Source organism: Dermacentor silvarum, chromosome 1, assembly GCF_013339745.2.
Source record: "Dermacentor silvarum isolate Dsil-2018 chromosome 1, BIME_Dsil_1.4, whole genome shotgun sequence".
Lineage (NCBI taxonomy): Eukaryota > Metazoa > Arthropoda > Arachnida > Ixodida > Ixodidae > Dermacentor > Dermacentor silvarum.
The window spans coordinates 65,662,132-65,680,561 of record NC_051154.1 but is presented as its reverse complement, the minus strand read 5'-3'; the positions used below and the strand labels follow the sequence as shown (position 1 = coordinate 65,680,561).

The 18,430-nt window shown below is 42.6% G+C and overlaps 1 protein-coding gene across 1 annotated transcript in view; it reads right to left on the bottom strand.

Annotated features, from left to right (window-relative positions):
• LOC119443965 (paraplegin-like) overlaps positions 1-18,430 on the bottom strand; it is a 389,278-nt gene that overhangs the window by 367,090 nt on the left and 3,758 nt on the right. Inside the window, 6 exon segments of the mRNA XM_049668856.1 lie at positions 903-984; positions 987-1,010; positions 6,264-6,408; positions 14,682-14,831; positions 15,931-16,164; positions 16,868-16,948. Coding sequence (XP_049524813.1) covers positions 903-984; positions 987-1,010; positions 6,264-6,408; positions 14,682-14,831; positions 15,931-16,164; positions 16,868-16,948 — 716 coding nt within the window.

Here is an 18,430-nt window from a genome sequence, read left to right as displayed (position 1 = left end):
TTACACAAAGTATTTTTTGAAGTGCAATTAGTTACTAATTTGTGAATTTAAATCATGCAAGTTTTTAATTCTATTCGTTTTGAGGCATATGAAAGAAAGTAAAAGTTCTAGCGTGCGTTCAGAAACAATCAATGAAGTTGTTTCAATTACATTAACTTTTACAAGGTTCTTCTTTCTGGGCTCTGAAGAAAGAAAAGACATCACTGCACACTTACGCATGTAGGTTGCAGCACTGTCAATCAGTTTACAAAGAATAAAGGATGCATGTTCGTTTTGTAAGAAGAAGCGATGGGGTGGCGTTGAAAGCAGATCGAAACACACTAGTCGGCTTTTTGGGACAACTATAAAGAACACTCGGGACGACTACAAACAGTATGCCGATGGTCGGAACTGCCTAAGATGCACCACTTCCTTTAAAAGGTTGGTTTAAGTTACCTGAAACACACAGTATACATACAAATAAAATTATGACTAATGCTATATTGACTAGCGAGTGCACCCACACCAAGTACTGATACATCCATGACAATGTGCATATGACAGGACATGCCATATTATCCTGATATAGTGAGGGGACTCTTGTGCTATAAAACTACCGAGTTTGGCACTTTCAGACAGTATTGTGATGAAAGAAAGATCATACATGGCCCGTTTCACTGAGGTGTCACAAGCTCTCTATATAGTTGTACACATCTTGTGCACATAGTGAAAGGGGGAAAGCTTGCTACCTTAGAATCAAGAGTAAAATCCTGTTGCCACCTTGGTGTTTTACATAACACTGCACCTACTACCTAAAAATCTACACCACGCTGCTTTTAAGCTAAGATTAAAGCAACAGCAACAGAAACTGCACAAAAAAAGGCACAACTGTATCACCCCTCCGCAAACATATGCACACTCACACATTGCTTCGTTTTCGGCCAATAGCGTCAATTTCATCTATGTAGATAATACAAGGTGCTCGCTTCCTTGCTTCCTTAAAAGGTCCCGGACACGTGCTGCTCCAAGGCCTGCACAACAGTAAGCCATCAGAAGAGTGTCAGCATCTAGTAGAGTTAAGCAGACGAGCCGGCTCGCAAGGAATTCATTCATAGGTTAGAGTAGGGAGCATGCGCTCTGTCTGCGTCAGTCTCATTTACGTGTCCAGTCTCCTGGCACATATTTCAATTTCGAAATCATGTACCAACTAGCCCAACAGCAATCTCCCCTAAAGCTTTATTTACTTTATCATGAATGTGATCATAAAATTAAAAATACCTAGTTCTGTTTAATTAAAGACTTTTATTTCCCTTTGCTTTTCTTGGCATCAATGTCTGTGAGCTTTCTGATACATTAACATACCTAGCCCATACCTGCCAAGTTTGGAGAAACTAAACCTGGGAGATCTTCCGACTGAGGAGGGGGGTCAGTCGGGAACACCGCCCCTCCCAATGTCGATATTTTCAAGTACTCCCCGATGAACTTCATTAGAATTTTATTTACAGATATACAAATGACCACATGAACATCGAGGTCTCACTTTTGCAAGCATTTCATTGTTGCCAATTTTGCCTTCAAAAATTCTTTAAAATTTCAATTTGCAGGGTTTTATGTCCCACAACCACCATCTGATTATGAGGCACGCCGTAGTGGGGGACTCCGGATTAATTTGGACCACCTGGAATTCTTTAACGTGCACTCACTAAACGGCACACGGGCGCTTTTGCATTTCGCCTGCCAACGAAATGCGGCCGCCATGGCCGAGATTTGATCTCGCAAGCTCGTCCTTAGCAGCGCAACACCAAAGCCACTAAGCAACCCCGGTGAGTGTTCAAAAACTCTTCAGAAAATGTTTGATTGTAAAAAATTACATTTCCTTCACATTTTGCGAGGTTGACGTTTCCCAACGACTTGAACGAGCGACACATGGACGGGCGGCACTGCGTCCTCATATTTTTCACAATATTAAATTTGGTCGCACTCTGCATTGCTCTCTGATATCAACAAAATAACCAGCGTCACTTTGGCTCAGCACTACATTAAAAATACTTGGATACTTTTTGCGCTAGCGCTCCTTGCTTTTAAAGCCATGACTGACCGTAGGCCTATACAATGCCAGAGCGGCTGACGCCGAGGAGAATGATGGAGAGTCTAGTGTTGCTAGTTGTGGAAGGCGGCATTCGCTGGCTAGCTTAACGAGACTAGGACCACTAGGGCACCCAACAACGCCGTCAGTGTAAGGAGCGGCTCTGCGGTTAACGAAATAGCGCATGTATAGGGTTTTCCTACTACTGTCTTAATTTTGCGCTATGAACCTGCAACTGGATTAGATTGGGTTGGATTTTTTTTTTGACAATGTGGCCCGACAAAGTGCTAGACGCGGGAATAGGACACAACAGCAATTTCCGGGAGATTTTCCTGTCAACCGTACAACCGGAAGAAATGGTCCAAATCTGGGAGATTTGTCAGGTATGCTGGCCTCACTCACACATACACTGGACTGCAAAAGTAGTGGGGATGAAAGAAAGGATGAGCAGCCAGCCTATGATCATAAAAAAGCTTTTATTAATGGTTGGCTTGAAGGCCTATTATGTGTATTAGGAAAAGGACGGTGAAGTGGAGGGGGTTGAGGCGTATTCATAGCCGTCCTAGGAGCTGCGTGTCCTTGGTGAAAGCCAAGAGCAAGTCCAAAATAGCTCTGCTGGAATCCACCGATTCGGTCGGCGGCCTAATCCATTTGTCGTAGCACAAACACGCACCATCCACAGGTGGCGGGGTCCCGTACTGAGTGTGGGGTTGGCACTTCCAAAACGGATGGGTTGCGTTTGGTCGCATGGCAACACCACTGTTCAGGCACCTGGAGAATTTTTAACAGTTCAGACCCCACTTTATTCTAGCAGGCATTACAAAGCGTGAAAAACATGCTGTATCTTGGTGATGGTGCCTAGGCAAACGGGCCCACTAAGTGAGCTGACCACAGTTGTTCATTGGCCTGTTGGTTGTGCAGCAGGTGCCACACTGGCAGAAATAGAGCTCAGACCCATTCTTCCCCCAGTAGGTAAATGTTGCCATATTGCAGAAAAACAGTCATTCATCGGATGCCAGCCTCTGCCAAACAGTAGGCGCTGTGCCGCTTGTGTGTTCATACTCCAATCTGCACTGAGGATGCACCAGCAGGTGCAAATCAGATTGGTTAACACGTGGAAGCTGCCATGGAAACGGCAATACGGCTCTGCTATGTTAAAATGCACTAATGGAATCGAATGAAAAGAATGAATACGAAAAATTGGGTGCGAGAGCCACCACTGAAAGTGGTGGTGCTCTTGTCGTTTTTGCATTGAAAGTTGGGTCACCTGATGGCGCTTTGTCTTGGTAGCGCTCACGCGGCTTGCAGTAAGCAGTCTTCTTGTGCAGTTTAGGAGGTATGCTTAAGTATTTTTATCCAGGAACGTCGTTCCTTGTTGACAATCTCTGACTGCTGTATTAGCAACGAAGAAGTTGCTTTGGGACCGTCAGAATGCTGCAAGGTCCGAGATGTAGGTGTGTGATGAGCTTGATGGGACTGAGGAGATGGCATACAGTGTGCTTGGTTGCAGGGTCCAAGGCGTACAGACATGGAGGGATTGGCCGCACTTCTGCAATGTCTGCGACATGCTGAACATCAGTAAAGACGATGTCGGAATCTTGCGATGAGCTTTCTTTCTGGCCATTTAGAGCTTCGACTTACAGCTGCTAACCTGATGCGCAGTTTCAGACTTCTTCTTGAATGGTCGCTGACTCGTGATCACAGGGCGAGTACAAACATAAAACTAGTCGCACCGATTTCGATTGTCCTGGAGAACTCCTGAACTGAAGCAGCTGCTGAAGTGCCTGTGGAGTTGAGCATCGGACCAATGGCGAAGTGCACTGGAGTCGTGTATGGGTGTGGCCAATTGGAGACCTTGAAACAACCTTGAAACATTTGCTTTTTGTGTGCTTGTTCCTGTGGGGAGGAGATAGCTGAAGGGGCAAATTTGAAGAGATAGAAACTCTTCAAAGATCAAGATGGTGGCAGTCAGTTGAGCAAGTGCAGAGATATCGTCGCTTGACTAACACAGCTTTTTTCACTATTTCCTTAAAATTTTTCACATCTTGGCAGATTGAACAAATTTTTAGAGCACTGGTATGTGATTTTCATTAAAAGAAATTTCAGAATTGCACAGAGAAAGAGTTATAGAAACTGAAAATATAATTTTTAATTCATATTTTGGCCATTTTTTCCGGCATATGAAAACTGCCTGCCCCCTTAAAACTGAAATAGCCCACACGGGTCCCAAACACAGACATTGTGGTTTGAACAGTTGAAACCACCGCTCCAGGTAGAAAAACACCAGCAGAAAAGAGAATAGTAAGTGAGGACAAAAAACATAACATTTTCATACTACATGCTATATATATATAAAACATTTACTTCAAACACTGCTATTCTCCATGGGTTTTTCTTTGTTTTCAATGATCATTGGTATTGTGGGCTAGGTACCAAGAAGGATTATGTCCTGGTCAGAAGCATGCTCTACATGATCATCATCCCAATAACTTTTCATTTCAAATTTCGATAGGTATCAAAATCAAGTCACCATTTGGTAATCACAATACTAAAGTTTGTTTAGTAACGTTCATAGCTACCATGCTAAGCACTTTACCTTTTTCAGACCAATGTTGCTATTTGGAAACCAACACTATCTTCTGTTTATTGCCCCATAGAACTCACAAATACAGTGTAATGTGAATAAAAATGCCCATAAAAAATTCATGCGTTGCACAAGGAACTTCAGCTGTTCATGGAAAGAAGTCCTTTGGAACAAAAGAATTGACAGTTGAGAAAGGAAAGGTTTTAGTGATGTGCTTGACATGCAGAAAGCCAAAGTTCTGCAATTTTGCCAAATCCCCTGTACCATTCTAATTTGAAACCGACAAAACACTTCAGTCATTGTTCAAGCGAACGATATTGACAACATTGATAGAAAAGCTACTGAGGTCTGTTTATGAAATAAATTACTACTACCACTTGATGTTTGCACCAAAAATTCTGTTGAAAAGTTCAGTGCATAAACCATCCCAACGAGAGCTCCCTGGGCGTTGTCATAATGCCCTGTGGACTGCTGCAAACCTGTGTGAGCCCCCTCTCAAAAGCACTACGGAAACTGCCAGTACATGCACTTATACTCCCAGACTACAGCTCAGAGAGAAGGTTTGCTTTCCCTTGACAGAAAGGTCGATACACTGCAGGACTAAATGTGCATTAAATTTTGCTGGTTTGCATTGGTGACTTCTGAAAATGTTTAATACATGTAGCACACGACCCTGTTTGACCAACCCCTTTGTGTGACAGTGAGTTAAGCTACCCGCCGCGGTGGCTCAGTCAGGTAAGGCGTTGTGCTGCCTGAGTACGAGATCGCGGGATCGAATCCCAGCCGCGGCGGCCGCATTTCGATGAAGGCGAAATGCAAAAACGCCCGTGTGCTTGCGTTGTAGAGCACGTTAAAGACCCCAGGTAGTCAAAATTAATCCGGAGCCCTCCACTACGGTGTGCCTCATAATCAGAATTGGTTTTGGCACGTTAAACCCCAGAAATAAGAAGAAAGTGAGTTAAGTAGTCAGTGAGGCAGTGCGTATGGTTGCTTGAGGCAGTATGCTGAAGTCAGAAAATAGGTGCTCCTGGATGAGCTAAAATTGGAAAAACAAGCTGTTATGAGCATAAGGATCAAAATAAAGACGAGTGGGACAAGACCAAATCCAACCTTAAATATCATGAAGAAAGACAGAACTGTACATTAGTATGCTCACATTAGTAAGATAAGCAACATGCTTATCTGCAATAATAGCTGCAATGCCTATCCCTTACGAGAAACATCACGCTCCTTGTCAACGCACAAGCAAGGCCAGTACATAGTATACATATTGCGCCATTTTTCCCAAATGGCACCACTATTGTAAATAAGCAAGGAACAGCACAGTGAAGAACTTTTATTACTGAGCACAGAACACCAATCTAATACGGCTTTAGAGACCAGTGTTTTTCTGTTCTTGCAGCGACACTTAATGGGTTATACACAAGAAAATTTAACAAGTGCACTAGAAAAAGAAGCAACACTGAAAACATACAAGAAATCCTTATTTACTAACTTCATGTCTCAGAAAGTGTGACACTCATGTATGGCTTTAACAAAGTGGATGGCAGTGGCAAGCAAATCTCCACTTTAAAAATGAAGAAAAGAGAGAGAGAGAGAGACAGGAATGCTTGCCTCCAATCATTTCAATGAATTCGGATCCAGCCATAGCCAAAAATGGTACACTGGCCTCTGTAGCAACTGCTTTGGCTAACATTGTCTTTCCACAGCCAGGTGGTCCTAGGAGTAACACACCCTTAGGTAACTTGGCACCTAAAGACTGTAAAGACCACAAATTAAAACACATTTAACACCCCATCAGAAAGCATGACACAATACCCATTTGTCCCAAGAGAATCATAGGGCAGCAAAAAAATTCCTTACATACACAATATTTCAATAAAAGTAAATGTGTCCAACACAAATGAAGTACTTATAACATATTCTAAAACAAACAGATAACTGCTGGTATTTTAATAAAAGTGGAGAAGGCTAATGAAGCTCATGTATGTTTATAAGCAATGCTGAAATGAGCAGATAATCTTACTACTGAAGACACGACAGAATTTTCATGTTTGAAAAAGAGATGTGAGCAGCTTCTAGCTAGCATTTACCAAAAGTTCCTGCACTAACAATGTGCCTCAAAATACTTTCATATTTCCCACTAGAACCACTAATTTTGGTGTGGCACAAAATGAACTTCTAGCATCTCCAACATCGTAGGTATTGCCTAATGTTCCTTTATGACCATTCACTGCATTCTCGATGGTTGCCAGTGTTCACCAAATTACTGCAGTGTCAACTTCCTGCTCCTCCTCTTACTTCGCTATTTCCCTTCATGTACCTCCATCCATCTTCTATCTTATTCTCTATCCCAAACTTTTATTTATTTTTACTAGACCACAATGAAGATGCCCATTCATCCCTCCCCACTGACCACCATGCGAAAAGTGAAGCCAAAAGGAGTTGGTACAACAAGCTGGGATGGCCTTCGCAGTGTCCTTATTAAGTGGCCATGTTAGGTTATAGAAAGCAAAGGATCACCTCCATTCATGCCTGCAGGGTTAACTATTCTTCTCTTTGTACTATATGAAGTTACTGCCAATGCATTTACCAGTTACTGCCAATGCCTCATATAATATATTTGGGGGTGGGGGAGGTACCACAATTAACTTCAAATAAAGCAATATTTCAAATTAGTCTGCTACAATAAGTGTTGAGATGTGGTATGCAGTACGTCATTCTTAAATAAATGAGCTCCAGGAATGTGAAGCATACACATTTCTAGTTTTAAACCATTATCTCCCATCCAAACGGACAAATCCATGACCTGGTGCAGAGTGGCACACATTTTCCCATCGATTTAATAGAGCAGAAGGCTGAAGGCAGGGATGAAAGCAATGACCTGCAATAAATAATGACATTTTAATAATGACTACAATAATAATAATTATTATTATTATTATTAGCCTATATTTATGTCCACTGCAGGACGAAGGCCTCTCCCTGCAATCCAATTACTTCTGTCTTACAATAATTCCAGCTGGTACCTGCAAATTTCCTAACTAGGTATAATAAAATATTTCAAGCACATATATGCATAGAGCAATGCTCTTGTTTTGGGCTGACTGGGATTTAAGCACATATCACAAGATGAAGAACACATTCTGAGCATAAAATTGTGAATGAAAGCATGGAGGCTCCAAGTGGTACGAAAGAACTTGTTTCTTTCGTAGCCTAGACATGATGCCAGAAATCAAATGTGCAATGAATGCATGTGGCATGTTAAACTAATGGAGTGCCTGTCCTAATTCAAGGCTGCACAGCCCTGCCAGAAATAAATTTAAAATTTTGTACACTGACATGGCCTCTAAACTGTTTGCTAAGGTACATATCCTTGCTTTGTCTTAAGAATTTGTACTCTAACAGAGTTTCAATGAAGCACACATACATTACCTTGATGAGAGCTGTTTCTGACTATTGCTAGCTCAGTATGGCCTGTGGTGGGAAACTCAAAATGCAATGGTGCTTTAAAAACATCCTGCCTTCAAAAGCATTACAAAGAGCTAGCTCTAGGTGACATCTTCCCTTTCTGTATCTTTTGGCAGCCGCTAGACAAAAAACGCAAAAGCAATGTCTTTACATAAGCTGCAGCAGGCAGATCTGTTTTCATGATACTGTATCATGCTGTCCATCTTACATGTAAACGTTACAAAGTACAAAGATATGGTTTCTGCTACCCAAACGTACAAACTAGTTGCAAGTGGTTCATCCAGATCTCAAATGAGTTAACTTTTCTAGAGCAATGTCAGTTGAACACTATGAAACCCAAAGGCTTGATGTGCTTGGCACTGTGCATCACGAGTTCATGGTTTGCAATTCCTAACGAAATGCTTACCGCTCGACTTGAAGGCCAACTGCAACGAAATCTAAGTTTGGCTAAATTTGTTATAAATGAGTAGTATATACCGCTAATGCAACTTTGCCAAAGTCGCAGGACTGGCGCTTGCATAGTTTTCTTGTTAGCAGCCTTTAAACAGCACGTGAGTAGACGCGATCTCCTGATGGTTGTCGCTATGACGCAAGTCCCAGAACCCCACTTACGCGATTTTTTCAGTCCACTGTAGGCAGCCGCGCTATTTCGAAGGTCATGCATCACTACCAACAATCGGTAATGACAGCATTTTCTTTTCTTCCCCCAGTTTCGGTATCAACGGCTATTTTTACGAGCTTTTCGTGACGCTTCCACTGATATTTCAAACGTGAAATTTTGCAAGGAGCCTCTTCTATATCTACACTATCTAGAACTAGGCTTTTTACGCGGTACAAAATTTTGTTGCAATTGGCCTTTAAGTACTATGGGCTTCAGGCGAGGCAATTTTGTCTTCTGCAGGAGCTGCCAATAACACCATAAAGCTGAACTTATGGCTTTAAGCTCAACTAATGCCAGTACCAAGTCTTCAAGTTCATAACTGAACTTGAAGACTTGGTGCCCAGAAAATGAGGAGTTACTGCCACATTCCAATGTATTCTCAAAAGTTGCTAGTCCCTCATTCTGCACTGCCTGTCCCTCTTTGAAAACAACCTTTTTGATTACATACTGCAACCTCTTTGAACCACTATACTCAGGCTTGTACACTACCAGCATGCATGCATGCTCCCTGTGTAATAAGAGGTCATAGCTATGCCACACTTTCTGCAAAGACAATCCGAGGAGTTGTTTGGCATACACGTCATTTATTGAGACACTATGTATTTGATGATCAGCAGCCAACAAAGCTATCAATAAAGCAGCCACTGAGAAGCCAGTGTGTAGCCTAATACTCTTTTGTTACCCCACTGTACTTTAACTGGATTTGCAATGGTCTGGCATAACCCTGACATTTCCATTCTATTCCATTCTTGCAATCCACCACCTAGAATAATTGAGCCTGGTTGCTAATAAATGCAGGTAAAATGGTGCAATGTAAGCAATGGCAACAGGTAGAAAAGGATTAGTTTGGAACATAACTGAAACAGAGCGAGCAAAATCTTCCTAAGCCAAAACTCTGTTGTTTTCTCGCACAGCACTGCACTTCCTGCACTCAATACCTGCATGCTTCCCAGCCTGAATTTCCAAAATTTTTTCTTTTTCTCACCATGTAAGTTTGACCATATTAACCAAAATAAAGGAAAAAACCTCCTTCCTTGGATTTGAGGATACTTCTTTATTTTGGGGGGGGAGCCGTTTGAGGGGGGACATAAGTCTCGGAGACAAAAAATTCAATAAAAGATAGATTTTTCATTAATGTTATTTTTCAAACCGACACATCACGGCATACCTGCTGGCAAAAAAACTACCTCAATACAATGTGTCATTCAGGAACAAAACAATGTATTTTGTGAAATGCTCAGCTTTGCCCATGACTGCACTGAAAATGACCCATTTTGTGCTGTTTGCCATTCTGAAATTGCTTATCATAACCAGGCCATCTCAGTGTCGTTTGAAAGAGCATCATTTCCAGCTTGCTTTCCTGACAAAAACGAGCTTTCAATGCTGCTTCAGAAGAAAGCTACCTGGTTTTATAGCGTGAAATGTATATTTTTGCAGTCCGCTTTAGTCTTTTTAAATAATTATTTTTGCGAGTCTCAAATTTTGGGAGCATGCAGGTGTGTCCTTGCTATTCATTCAATTCTAAAGCTGCAAAGCTGCAACTTTAGAATTTTATAACTTTTGCCAAAACATAGATATAAACATTAGAATGCAAATTTGCACTCACTGAACATTCATGAACATACTTGCTTATTTTAGCTCACTGGGTGCAGTAAATTTTTTGCAAGTCACATCCGAAATTTATAACACAAAAAGAATTGTAACATTTTTTTTTTATTGACCTAGAAAAAAAATCTAATTTCATATTTGTAATCAGCACAACAGATTGTATATTTCCTGAAGTTTTCATGTGTCTAGAGTCAATAACAAAAATGTTTTTTCCACGACCCATGTTCTGTGATGATACCGACGTGATAATTAATACCCCCATACCTGCCAACCTCAAGACTTTCAAATTCGTAAACTCGCGACGGGGGGGGGGGGGGGGGGGGGGGGGGGGGGGCGTGCACGGGAATTCTGCCGAGGAGTACGACTTCAAACACACTTGGAAGTACTGATAGTATCTAGTACTGACGAGGCTTCGAGCACGCCATCACACTTCGCAGCCTCTACGGCTACAAAACACCGGAGTGCCGGAGTCGCACTGCGCCTGATGCAGCAGCACGTCGCACAAAAAAAAGCGAGGCCCACAAAACAGGTCATACAGTAAAAGTTCGTTAATTCGGATTTCACGGGACCGAAACAAATGTCCGAATTAACCGAATGTCGAATTATCGAGGGTATCCAGAAAACAATAAACAAATGCTTACTACGTCAACACGCTCTTATTTGCAGTATGCATCAGCAAATTCTGTTTCTATTTTGCATAAACGCAATGCGGAAGCTGCAATTCTCGTCATCTCGCGACTGATTAGAGCTCGCAGCGGCGAAGGTTTCGCGACTTCCTTCACATTGCGGCCGCGGCGCGCGTCTTCATCTGAGACGGGCTTTTCACTAGCGCGCGCACATCCCGTTTATTTTTTCGCCAATGTCGCCGGGTCGCCGCCCATCGCGATGTAGACGGTGCGCCTCTTCCTCTTCACAACCGCAATCTCTCTCTCTCTTCATCCTCGACAGCTTTACACTGAGTAAAAACGAAACTATTGCTTACCGCAACCGCTGTCAACGTGATCATGCACGGCGACCTTGCGGTTCTGAAGGCGCGCGGCCGACGCACGCATAGTCAAACCGAAACTACCGTTTGCTGCAACTGCGGACGAAACCGCTGTCGATATCGACGCGATCATGCATGGCGACTACCGAGTTATGAAGGCACGCGGCCGACGTGCGTACCGAGTCAAAACGAAACTACTGTTTGCCACAACCGCAGCGGACGGAATCGCGGCAGCTATCAAGACGATCATGGTTGGTAACTACGCAGTCATGAAGGCACGCGGCCAACGCGGTGCTATGTGCGGCGGTAAACGCAAGCTAGGCACGAATAGGAACAAATAGGCACGAAGCCTTCCGGCGTTGTTGTAATTCCAGTACTCCGTCGCTTCGTTTCGGTGGACGCTAACGTTGTTTTGGCACGGTCCATTCATGTTTCGGAGGGTGGCGTGGCTTAGAGCTATGGGCGCGGACCATTCGTGTTCGGAGGGGCGGAAGGGCAACGGGACACAGGCGCGCGAGGCTGGCGATGCGGAGAAGGATGGAAAACAACGCGCGGCGGCGTGGAATGGCTCAAATTTCTTTTTCTTTTTTTTTTTTGTCTTTTCAAGGAGTTCGTATTCCATTCCCTGACGGCACGGACACTGAGTGAAAACTAGAGTGTACTAGTGAAAACGAAACTACTTTTTGCCGCAACCGCTGCGGATGAAACCGCGGTCGCTATCAACGCGATCACGGATGGCGACTACGCAGTTCTGAAGGCACGCGGCCAATGCGGTGCTATGCGCGCCGGCAAACGCAAGAATGAAAGCTTTAAAGGCTCAAATAGGCACGAAGCGTCCTGGCGTTGCTGTCATTCCCGTACGATTTGAACTCCGTCGCTTCGTTTCGGTGGACGCTAATGCCGTTATGGTAGAGTACACTCTAGTTATAGCTCGTTTGCGTCGCACATTTGCGGCGCTCCGCGCTCGCCGAGCACCAAGAGTTGTCCGAATTAACGAGAGTTTCATTGCATTAAATAATGCAAACGCCTGCCGGGACCAAAGGACGTGTCCGAATTAACGAGCTTTTACTGTACTCGCGAAAAAAGCCTAGCGTCGCGAAAAAAGCCTAGCGAAGGTGACAGGCAAGACGACTAGCCACAGCCTCCCATACCGAAACTGTGCCTGCCGCATCGACCCGAAATCGCCGTCGTCTCTGGGGGCGCCACTTACGTACAGGTGGACCTCTATGTTGAGAGTAACGACAACCAGTGACTTCCAGCCGTCGTCAGGTACTCCAACAATCCGATGACGAAGGCAACGTCACAGATTGAAAAATCTCCTTACTCTGCAGACAATAAAGATTACGGCGCATACCTCCATCTCTCTGCGCCCCTACGTAAGTGGCGCCCCTACCCACCAGCAACGGTGTGAATTTATTAAAAATTTTAAAAACTATTTCGCGAATATAACCACTTTTCCGTAAAAATTGAGCCGACATTCGTAAAATCGTAAGACGGGTCCAAATTCGTACATTTTACGGAAAATTCGGAAGAGTTGGCAGGTATGTACCCCTGTCATACAGCACATGTGATGTCATTTGCAGTAAATGACATTCATATTGAATGTCAATGCGCTCTTGAGTTGTGGTGAGGTGTGCAGGTGCATTCCGCCACTGGAATTCATGTTGAAATAAAGGGCCGTCGGAACAAATCCTGGAATGTATTCCAATAGCGGCAGTATGCAAAAACACTTGTGTACCATGCTTTGGCTACACATTAAAGAACCTAAGGTGGTCAAATGCACACACTACACTGGTAAACAAAATGGTATTTGCAATTCATGGCGATGTTTATCAGCAGGCTGCTATGATAACAAAACCTTACAAATCGTGCTTCTTTTTTATGTATTTTCACTATACTGTAAGCAATACAATGGTAAAAAACACTGGAAGGTTATTTGAAAATATATTGCATTTCGTTTTAGCTTATCGGTTTTCTAATTTTTTGCCAAGCCCCTGTCGTCGAGATTACAAAAGTCACGCTTGTATGAGTTCGAAAAACTCATTCAATGGGCAAATGCCATTGGCTGTGAATGTCAATCACTATGCCAGTGTAGAAGCAACAAAAATCGCATTGACATCTAATCTCATTCGCTGCGAATTACATGTGCCGTGTGACAGGGGTACTAGACTTCATTTTTTCACATTAAATGAAGGTCCTACACCTCTAAACCCTAGAAAAAATTGTGACAAGCCTCTATGTGTCATAAATAATTTGATATAATAAACCTTTCTATGGCCCATTTTCGGTTTCTTTCGTTTCCCAAGAGCATTTTGTGTCATGATGTCATGTTAATGTGTGGTCCATGTGGCAGCAAGACATTACAATGTTTTGACAAGCGCTCCGCTTTGTTTGGTTGCCTCGTATGCTGTTACTTGTCCCGAGGGCCAATGTAGCTGCACAGCGGATGACCGAGCGAGCCAAAGTGAGTGTCAAAAAGTAGCGATGACCTGCTGCCACATGACCACATACTGTGTCATGACGTCACGACACAGTAAAAATTAAAACTGCCTGCACGAAAGCTACTATATTATTAAATTAGTAAGTAATTTGAGGCTTGACAGTATTTTCTCTGGTGCTTTGAAGTACCGGGCCTTCATTATAAAAAAGACTCGAAAATATTGTGCCTGTACCCCTTTAAAAAAAAGCCTGCTTTAGCAAGCATTGAAAGCAACTTTGATTGTATTTGCCCCGAGTTTCTGAAAACAGACTTAAGTCATTTTTTTCTTTATCTATCAAGGTTTAAAAGGCCACGTTCTCCACAATAAAAATCACTCTGCAATTTTTAGTGGATAGTTCAGCAGGAATAGCCTCACACCATCGTGCATTACCGAAATCCCTACAAAGATGAATGAACAAAGTTTTGACGCATTAGAGAATGAACACGCAGTTGCTGCTTTAGCTGCATTTATACTACGTAGACTTGCTGGCATTAATGTTCTTTAATTAAAAATTTAGGAGTAACTGTTTCTAATAGGTGGGGAGGGGGGGGGGGGTCAGTCAGACAGAGAGCTTTACTGGGGAGAGGTGACCTTCCTTTGCATCCTTGACCGACAGGAAGCAAAGGGGGAGGCTAAAGAAATGCTCATGGGTCAGATTGTGGCAGCGTTGGCAATAAATGCACTTTTGGTTGGAGTTACTGCTAAATTTCTAATGTCCCAACCAGAAAGGCAATTGTGTCAAAATGTTTAGCTTCCAATCTATTCTTCAAGTACCATCTAACATCATCGGAAAATTATTTTTCCTCATTGTCTTTTTTTTTACTTACAGTGTAACGTTCTGGTCTTTTCAGATAGTCAACAAATTCCATTATCTCTTGCTTGGCTTCTTGCAGTCCTGCGACATCCTTGAAACGCACACCTTTGCCAGATCCAGTAAGTGGGTCAACAATTGTAAAACGGGCTCTGCCCATCTGAGACTGGTGGGGTGGAAAGAGGGGGAGAAGGCAAATAAATAGTTATACCTGTCTCTTTCACAATTGCTATGGTTTTATCGAAGATAAGGCAATTTATTAGCAGCCTTTACAACAAACAAAGTGTATCATGCAATCTCCCATTTCAGTTGTAGTCAGTGACAACCTAATAATGCAACATCAAACACACCTCAAAGGGGATATGTTACACTATATGCACCACTAAATTATCTTTGCTGATTCCTCCTCTCCTTTCTTGCACTTGACATCCAAATCATTGTTTTTGGTTGAGCCAGTCACTCTGACAGTGTACACTTGCTCCCCATAGGATTAACCTGACCTTGCCTTAGACGGTGGAGCACAATGGCAATGTGCACCGCGCGCGCGTGCGCATGTGTGTTATGTGCACCATGCAATTGTGCTATTCCCCACACTTGCCCATTAACACTCCTGCTGCTTGGCTGTTTGCGATTACGCGGGACTGGCATGTTTCTTGTTTACTGCTGAACCACTGCAGCACTTGTCTTCATGCCTATGCAATCTGTAAGGCAACTAGATTCTGGAGCACAGATATGTGCAATATAATTTTGTGCAATTCTCTTGAATTCTTTACATTAAACCGAATATAGTGCAGAACATTCACAAAAAGTACACTCCTGCAACAAGTGCAGGCGTCCTGTGTACCAATGCATTCAAATAACATGCGCATATAACCTGGGTGTCCTCGGATTTCCAATCAACAGAAGTAAAAAGTAGCTTTCAATAACCGAAGCCATTAAGGTGCAACAAAGCAAATACACTCGAACTTCGTTATAATGAAGATGAAGGGGGAAGTCAGAATTACTTCGTTATATCCATTATTACAATTTACTGCAATATATGCCCAATGGGGTGCACAATTGTAAACATGGAAATAAGATGACGGCTTAGACAAGAGTAGCCCCGACACTTTTGAAAAAGAATGGTTCTTCTCTGAATCAATGGTCAATAAGCCATGCTTGCTCAAGATTAATGTCAATGCTGCGAAGTACACCACGAAGTACAGAAGTCCTACAAGGATAAGCTGCATGAACATAGCACTATAGGCTTGTGTAGGCAGACTCACAAAGAAGTCCATTGCCTGGGGTGTCTTGATGGTGCCACTGCGAAACATGAGTAGGATCATCAGGGCCACTGCAATGAGGGAGGCTAGCAGGAGCCATGTGCTCTCCTGGTTGCGTTCATACACCAGTGGCACTCCAGCATCAGCATGAATGCCAAGGCTCTTCTCAGCCATACGCAGTTTCTCTTCAAAATGTTCCACGTCAACAATGTTCATGTGAAAAGTCTTGTGCTCAGCCTGCACTACCAAACACAACTATTATTAGTGCACAATTCAGTTAACATCCAGCAGTCCCTAAACGTAGAATGAGGACTAGGGCACAGTGAAAAGCAAGCAACATAATAAACATACGTACAACTTGCATCCAAGAATAACTCACATTTTCATAAGGGAATGTCTTTGTAGTGAGAAAACATTGGTTTCTTGATGGGGCCAACATAGCATCTAGCCCACATATTCATATATTTAGCCACCACTTTGCTTGCAGCCCTATGAATTGCACCAAAGCTTGCTAACAGAACTATGAATGCTCCCATTAAAGAAAAAGAGAACATTTTCTTTTTTACAGCACTGAATTCCCATTCTAGTTCTTACATCATGTGTAGATTTTTTGTCTTAATTTGGCTATAGTTGTACACACTAACAAGAATGCAAAAAATAATACATAAAAATAATAAGAAAACATAAGCTCAATATGGTGATAACCATAGGTGACATTTCTATTATTTACACTGTAGTCCTGAAATACGTGCTTTTGACACACAAAGTACACTCATGTTACCACTATGTTAAAATGAACACAAATGTCTGGCATTCACTATAATATGCAGAAAGTCACACACAATGAGACACTTGTTTTGAAAAGGCGTGTACGGAGGCGTAAGGCCAAGCTTTACACAGCGCATGATGCACTGCAGTTATTCTCATTTCTTTTTCTCACCTTTCTCCCTTTAATGATAGCATTATCATGCAAGTAGATGGTCACCAAGTCTAGCTCTGGTCTCACAATGATTTCTTCAACCTGTACAACCACAAAAAATAGTGACATGACTTTATTTCCATATGAGGATGGCGCTATTAATTATGCACAAATATATGCCAAAACCACACAAAAGAAATGACACATAACATAGACATACATTGTTTCAAAGCGGTTACTCTTGGGTTCTTCAAGAAAGCAAGGACAAAGTTTAAGTGTTGTTTTATTCCCCTTAACAAATACAGAATTACCTCAAAATTGTGAACTGTAATGGGATAGACAACCTCTCAGAACATGAATCAAGATAACCCCGCAGAGGGAAAGATCGTCTATCGTATTGGCTAAAACAAGCCCTGTTTTTCTCATTAAAGGTGGATTTATAGTTTTAATTCCTTACGAAAAGTCGCGAAAAATTACCTTTGGTGCCCCACGCGGCAAAAACATGAAGATGCATAAGACGGTCTATCACATGGCATTCTGCTAGTGAACGCATTCCTGGGCTGGTATAAAGTAAAACTATTCCAATCTGTTTTTATTCCAAATTGGCCATTAGCCCTCTGTGATAGGTCAAAACGACTCCAGCTCTGCCCATATGAGCGTGACGGCCACCCATATGGGCAGAGATGGAGGTGTTTTGACCTATCACGGAGGGCTAACGGCCGATTTGGAAGAAAAACAGATTGGTATAGTTTTACGTTGATGTGCATATAAGCCCTTGTTTGTAGGGAGTAAAAAAGTGGCGCTGCCTTCGCCTTCGATGGCTCGTCTATCGACAAAATAACGGCGCCTGGGGCCAGCCAGCCATGATGTAGACGTGTACTTGGGAAAAAAAACATGGTACAACTATAAGAAAGGTCTGTACAGCAACGCAAACTTATTGTACAAGTCTATTTACTGTTAAAAGTGGTTGGAAAGGTCACAATATAGGTGGTTAACCACAGTTGCACTTCTTCCAGTAAAAGCTGAACGATGGGCAGCTTTCACAATTTGCAAGGTGGGCTATCGGCATCACTATCACTTCTTAGCATTGCTGAAGGAAGGACTCTTATTTTTTTACAGGCTGCTCAGTTCGAAAAATTCTGCTTACAAAATAAGTAACCCCTGCAGGTGTAAACACTACCCAGGGTGAGCTTTTTGTTGCGCCATAAAAATCTGGGCCCTTAAAAATCGGTTGTCAGCCCCTTTAAAATGTTTGTGCTTAGAGTGTACATTTCGATTGGAAACTTGAAGACAGTTGTATTCTAAAGCAAGTTCATGTTGTTTGATTTTCTTACAAGGCTCCTGGTTCCAAGACATTGATCCTGAAATTCGCCTTTAATTTCACATTCTGAGGCAGAAATGCCAGCACAAAGGTGTACCCCGAAGCGATTAATTTTGAGAGTTCAAAGATTTCTTTATTTTGCCAGGGAAGAGCGACAGAACAAATGTTATCAGTACTGCCCTGCTTTCAGACTGGCACATAATACATAATATGTTGCATCACTCTGGGGCAAGTCTTCGAGCTGCAGGAACATAACTTCGCAA